Genomic DNA, 6,831 nt, shown 5'->3' on the forward strand with positions numbered 1-6,831 from the left:
GATGGAATTTTTTTTTTTGAGACGGAGTCTCGCTCTGTCGCCCAGGCTGGAGTGCTGTGGCCGGATCTCGGCTCACTGCAAGCTCCGCCTCCCGGGTTCCCGCCATTCTCCTGCCTCAGCCTCCGGAGTAGCTGGGACTACAGGCGCCCGCCACAGCGCCCGGCTAGTTTTTTTTGTATTTTTTTTTAGTAGAGACGGGGTTTCACCGTATTAGCCAGGATGGTCTCGATCTCCTGACCTCGTGATCCGCCCGTCTCGGCCTCCCAAAGTGCTGGGATTACAGGCTTGAGCCACCGCGCCCGGCCGTGAGATGGAATTTATGCCTAAAAATAAGTTGCAAACTGGATGGAAATGTTGGAAAATTTAAATGTAAAGAGAGAAAATTGAATAATCCAGAATATCCCAGAATATTACCAAAAGGGTGGTATTTCCCAGAGTATGCAGAGCAATAGGAAAGTGCTTCACAAGCTTAAGTCTTTTCCTTTCTAGTATTAGTAGGAAAAAATTGATGGAAATACTTAAAACAAAGGAAGTAATGATACCAGGTGTTAGTAGAGCTAATCTGGAGGATTGTGTTAATTCTGGGTGTCATAATATCTGGAGGTCTAGACTGGTTGGGGACATGCGTAGTATTCAGCATCTAGAATAGAGAATTTTTAAAGTATGAGGTCAGAGTAGAGCAGCCTACAGAAGACAGACATTAGGGAGAGACAAGCACATAATAGCTAAATAGGTTCAAGTATTTGGGTAACTGTCTTGTAAAAGTATTAACTGCCAGGCACTGGGGTTATAACAGTGAATAACACAGGCATAATCCCTGTTTCACTGGACCTTGGGAGAAAAAGGGAAAGGCAGGGAAACCCAGTTTGTGAAACTATGAAGGACACAAACATGGAACTGAGAGAGACTAATAGAAGAAACAATTTTGGATACTGTGGACATGCAGAGTGTTGGAGAGAAGCACTCTGGGCAGTGAGAATAGTGTGTATGAGAGAGATGTTACACAGCTAGTACATTGGACTAGAGATTCTCTGAAGTCCTTAGAATTTAATTTTCTGCTGTTCATCTATGGTCTTCACTAAAACCATGAAGAGGCGGCCTCTGGTCACCCTGCTAGTAGGTAGTTATACAAGGACAAAAACCCAAATCTTCTAATATTCTGCTTTCATGGGTCAGTTTTCACTGTCTGGTTTTAGATTAGCTTTTCTGGTGGGGTTCTGTGAATACTGTTAGGGCTGTGCCCTATTGATATAGAAAACAGAAAAACACTTGGAAAAGAGAAGAAAACCACACACACACACAAATGTTCATTCCTGTGGGCGTCGTTGTTATTGTTGGTTTTTCCTGGTGCCATCATCATCCTTTTCTGGTCATTGACTTCCATCTTACCTCTTAGGGCAAGGTCTCTTATTCTAATAGAAGCAGCAAAGTTATCCCTAACTAAGATGAGGTTAGTAGCTGTTTCTAATATGTGACCATTGGTTGTGGAGATGGTTTTATATATGAATATTTGACCTTGGTTTTGTTTTGCAGGAAGATGTTGGATCCAGGGTTGATGATGTGTTCCAAGCAAGCTATGTTTCTTAACCTTGTCTACAAATCGCTGAAAGCTGACATTGTGTTGCGCCGGGTGAAGGCTTTTGTGAAGAGGTTACTTCAAGTTACTTGCCAACAGATGCCACCATTTATATGTGGAGCTTTATATCTTGTGTCTGAGATCCTTAAAGCAAAACCAGGTTTAAGAAGCCAACTAGATGATCATCTGGTATATTTTTCAACTGCTTTTTAAATTGAGTGGGTGCTGAAATATATTGGTTGTTTTTGTTTTGTTTTTCTTTGCTTCACATGACAATAACCTAGTTCTCTGGAGCATATGAGTGTGAGTTCTGAAATAGGACAAACCTAGATTTTAGTACCAGCTGTACAGTTTACTAGGTGGGCATGTTGCTCACACTCTTCTACTTGCAATAAACTGTACTATACTAGAAGTTACCATTGTATGGGATTTGGAAGACTATAAAACTTAGTAGACCTCTTAAGTCGTCTTTGTTAACTATGAAATGGAAATAATAATAGTAGCTACCTCATAGGGTTATTTACAAGTCAGAAATTTACTTGAGGGCTAATTGTTTTCAAGTAATAGAGTTCCTAGGGCTCAGGGGTTCTTAGCTCAAAACTTAACTGTGTTATGTTTAGAAATAAGGATGTGCTGTCCTCTCTTGTTTAAATACCACTGATGGCCATCATTTTACTTTATTAGAACTTTCACGTTTCACCAGAGTTGCAATAAGTAAAACTCTGCATCACATAATGGAACACAGACTTTATTGCAACTTCTAGTTGATTTATGTAGATTTATGAAACTATGTGTTTGTTAGGAGTCTGATGATGAAGAACATTTTATTGATGCAAATGATGATGAAGACATGGAAAAATTCAATGATGCAGACAAAGAAACAGAGATGGTGAAAAAACTTGAGACAGAGGAAACGGTTCCTGAAAGTGATATAGAAACCAAAAAACCAGAGATTGCTTCCTGGGTGCACTTTGATAATTTGAAAGGTGAGTTTTTTTAATCTTTATTCTCTTGAATTTTTAAACCAGGGAGTTTGTTTCTCTTTGATTTTCATAGCAAGTAGCATTCTACCTTTTTTATTATTATTATTTATTTATTTATTTATTTAGAGTCTCACTCTGTCGTCCAGGCTGGAGTGCAGAGGCACGATCTCAGCTCACTGCAACCTCCACCTCCCAGGTTCAAGTGATTCTCCTGCCTCAGCCTCCCAAGTAGCTGGGATTACAGGCATGTGCCACCACACCCAGCTAATTTTTGTATTTTTAGTACAGGTGGGGTTTCACCATGTTGGCCAGGCTGGTCTCGAACTCCTGACCTCAGGTGATCTGCCTGCCTTGGCCTCCCGAAGTGCTGGGATTACAAGCGTGAACCACTGTACCTGGCCCACAGTTTCTTAAAGTAATATTTTAGGGATAGAAAACTTTCTGTTCAAGATAGAAACTTTAAGTGGTTTCGTATACACACACGAAACTAAATTAATAGGATGTTAGAGTCTAAAGAAATCTTAGAAATGTAGCCTCTTCATTTGAGGCTGTAAAGAAAACACTAGCCTTGAGGTTCAAGAAATGTGGTGCCAGACCCATTTCTTCAACTTGCTTTGGGACTCACGGTCAAATTAATTCATCTACAAATTTCAATTTGTGAAGTACAAAAGAGAAGTCTGATAGCTGCCAGAAAAGTTTGAGAAGAATCCATCAGTTCCCCTGAAGACTAAACTGAGAGAATAATCCTTTAGAAGGATGAAGAGCATGTGTGTTGGAAGGTAGTCGGTTCCTAGTTCTGAAAATCTTTGTTTTAAATTTTTTAAATCCTGAGTTTCTAAAAACATGAAGATAATGGCAGACCTCTTCCGAGTGACAATTATTTCTGGTCATACTTTTATGACAAATATTTGGAGCACTCTAAAGCTCCAAAAGACTTTAGACCTAGTTCATCTTCATATTATTTCCATCTTAACGTTTCCAACCTCTTTGACCCCAAAATGGGCACCTTTTCTTGCCATTTAGAAAAGGGAGAAGTTTGGGGTTTTTTGGTTTGGTTTTTGATTTTTTTTTAGACGGGTCTCACTGTCACCCAGGCCAGGCTGGAGTACAGTGAGCCATTATGGCTCACTGCAACCTCAAACTCCTGAACTCAAGTGATCCTCCCACCTCAGCCTCCCAGGTAGCCGGGACTACAGGCTTGTGCCACCAGGTCTGGCTAGTTGTATTTTTTGTAGAGATGAAATCCCACTCTCTTGCCCCGGCTGGTCTTGAACTCTTGGACTCAAGCAGCCTTTCACATTGGCTTCCCAAGGTGCTTGGATTATAGGCATGAGCCATTGCACCCAGCCAAGGCAGAAGTTTTGAAAGGGAGCTTTTACTTATTTTTGAGTCAGGGTCTTGCTCGGTCATGAAGGCTGGATCACAATGGCATGATCTTGGTTCACTGCAACTCCTATCTCCTGGGCTCACGTGATCCTCCCACCTCAGCCTCCCGAATAGCTGGGACTACAGGCACACATTACCACACGTGGCTAGTTTTTTTGTTGTATTTTTTGTAAGAGACGGGGTTTCACCATTTTGCCCAGGCTGGTCTCGAACTCCGGGACTCAAATGATCCACTGGCCTCAGCCTCCCTAAGTGCTGTGATTACAGGTGTGAGCCACTGCACCTGGCCTTAAAGAAAGCTTTTAGTATTGGGATAAACATGTTCCCTGCTTTATTCAAGAGCCGATTCTAGCTCAAGTACCAAGACAAATTCTTGAGGGAGCTCAGAGTTTTTAATCTAGGTTGCTTAGCTAAGTAAGAATGTTGGAGATATCTGTTGAGAATATTAATGGTGGTGCTTTTAATAACCTCTTGGGCTAGGAATAAAGCATTTGAGAAATCGTATTTTTTTGTTATTCATAGGTGGAAAACAGTTAAATAAATACGATCCATTCAGTAGAAATCCTCTGTTCTGTGGAGCTGAAAATACAAGTCTTTGGGAACTCAGAAAGGTAAAAGAATTTCAAATTGTCTTTTAATTCATTTGTGCTGTATATTTTTGCACTTGTGGGTGTAGTGCCTTGAAGTTTTTTTTTTATGATAATTATAAGCATTAATAAACATTAAAAGTCCACATTTGGGGGAAGGTACTATGTGAGGTATTCATTTTGTAGAAAATCTTAAATGTGCATGTAAAATAAGGATGTTATACATGGGTTGTAACTGTTGCGTTTTGTAGGTAGATTATTGCATGTAGAGTTGAGAAAATGAATAAATTTTGCTTTATTCATTAGATATATCTGAAAAGTTTTGTGATAAATTTTTTTGTAAATAAAGTTACTTTTCTGAATTCATAAGAGGAATTAATACTTCTAATAACCTTTCTGTGACTTTTGTGTAAAGCCAATAAGTATCTTCCTATGCAGCTATTCTCAAAGTGCGACCAGACCTCTAAGAGTTCCTGGTATCTTTTTAGTGAGTCGGACACAGCTTTTTTTTTTTTTTGGACAGAGTCTAGCTCTGCAGCCCAGGCTGGAGTGCAGTGGCACAATCTGGGCTCACTGCAAGCTCCGCCTCCCGGATTCACGCCATTCTCCTGCCTCAGCCTCCCGGGTAGCTGGGACTACAGGCACCTGCCACCACACCTAGCTAATTATTTTTGTATTTTTAGTAGAGACGGGGTTTCACCGTGTTAGCCAGAATGGTCTCGATCTCCTGACCTCGTGATCCGCGTGCCTCGGCCTCCCAAAGTGCTGGGGTTACAGGCGCAAGCCACAGTGCCCAGCCCACAGCTCTTTCCATAGTAATACCAGTACATTATCTGTTTTCATCACTGTGTTGACAGTGGCACTGATACTATAAAATAAATTATAGGTAAAACTGCTGCAGCTTATCCTGAATAAAGATAGCACCAAGCTGCATCAGAAGCCACTATATTCATCACTGCCACATATGTGCAGTTAAAAAAACAGCCAGTATAACTGAAGAATGACGACACAGGGAGAATTATTGATTTTAGTATCTTGACCCTAAAGTACATGTCTTTTTAGTATTTTGTGTGCATATATAGCAAGTATGCGTAACATACCTCTGCTGCCTACCTAAAATGGGAAGGTTGTCATGTGTCTCAAGGACAAGTGCTTACCAGTTGTTGCAAGCTCATCTGTGTGCTCTTTCATGAAAGACTAACTGACAAACTGGTTTTTCAGACTTAGGTATTTGGGAGACATTTTCTTGAAAATGAATGAAACAAAAAAGCTGGCAGTATTTGTTGTCAACAATAAAATTCAAAAATAAAGCTTTCGAGCAAAGATTAAAGTTTTAAAAATCTTGTAACCACCACCTTGGGCTTGACAGTTTCTTAATTTATAAAAACTTTACTGATGAAATCAGTGGTTCTAACAATGTGATTTTTGTGGTAAAGTATAATGAAATGTGCCAACATTTGGAAGGACTGCATGTGGTTATTTTTTTCCAATGATCAATGCACAGTGTTACAAATCCTTTTTATTTTTTGAGACAGAGAAGGCTCTGTTGCCACCCAAACTGGAGTGTAGTGGCGCAATCTCGGCTCACTGCAACCTCCACCTCCTAAGTAACTGGGATTACAGGAGCATGGCACCATGCCCAGCTGATTTTTTAATTTTTAGCACAGTGTTTTGCCATGGCGTCCAGACTGGTCTCGAACCCCTGACTTCATGTGATCCGCCTACCTCAGCCTCCTAAAGTGCTGGGATTAGAGGCGTGAGCCACTGTGCCACCTGAATGTTACAAATTCCTGAGTGGATAAACGATAGATTCAAAGTAGACCAAATAATTTTAAGTAGCAAATACCAAAAGCCAATTGAATATGGGTTTCAGATTCCATATTACAACTAATCTTTGGTTTTGGTACAGTACTAAAGAAGAAATTCACAGCTATGTGAAAGATTATTTTCTACACGTGTGAGGCCAGATTTTCTATGTATATTTCAACATGGAATACAGAAGCAGATGACGGAATCCACTGTCTTCTGTTAAGCCAGACATTAAAGAGATTTGCAAAACTGTAAAATAATGCTACTCACTATATATTTTGTCCTGAAGCATAATTATTTTTCATAAATACGCTATTTATTAATATGTAGTAGCTTTGTTATTTTAATGAACCTACAAGTATTTATAATTTTTCTGTTTATTTTTATAATATAGGTGTCTATAGATATAACCCTGTTAAATAGAAACTGATGAAATTTTTGGTTTTTAAGTGTATGAAATGGTCCTGAGACCAAAATGTTTGGAGAATCA

General features: G+C 39.7%; 1 protein-coding gene across 2 annotated transcripts in view; it reads left to right on the plus strand.

The window, feature by feature from the left end:
• The window catches only part of CEBPZ (CCAAT enhancer binding protein zeta), a 29,067-nt gene that overhangs the window by 6,644 nt on the left and 15,592 nt on the right, over window positions 1–6,831 (plus strand). For both annotated transcript variants that reach the window (XM_033176008.1, XM_033176009.1), the window contains exons 3-5: window positions 1,534–1,765; window positions 2,379–2,562; window positions 4,468–4,556. In XM_033176008.1, the coding sequence (XP_033031899.1) occupies window positions 1,534–1,765; window positions 2,379–2,562; window positions 4,468–4,556 (505 nt within the window). The remainder of the gene's footprint in view (window positions 1–1,533; window positions 1,766–2,378; window positions 2,563–4,467; window positions 4,557–6,831) is intronic.

The sequence above is a fragment of the Trachypithecus francoisi genome, unplaced genomic scaffold (assembly GCF_009764315.1).
Source record: "Trachypithecus francoisi isolate TF-2019V2 unplaced genomic scaffold, Tfra_2.0 Lachesis_group17, whole genome shotgun sequence".
Lineage (NCBI taxonomy): Eukaryota > Metazoa > Chordata > Mammalia > Primates > Cercopithecidae > Trachypithecus > Trachypithecus francoisi.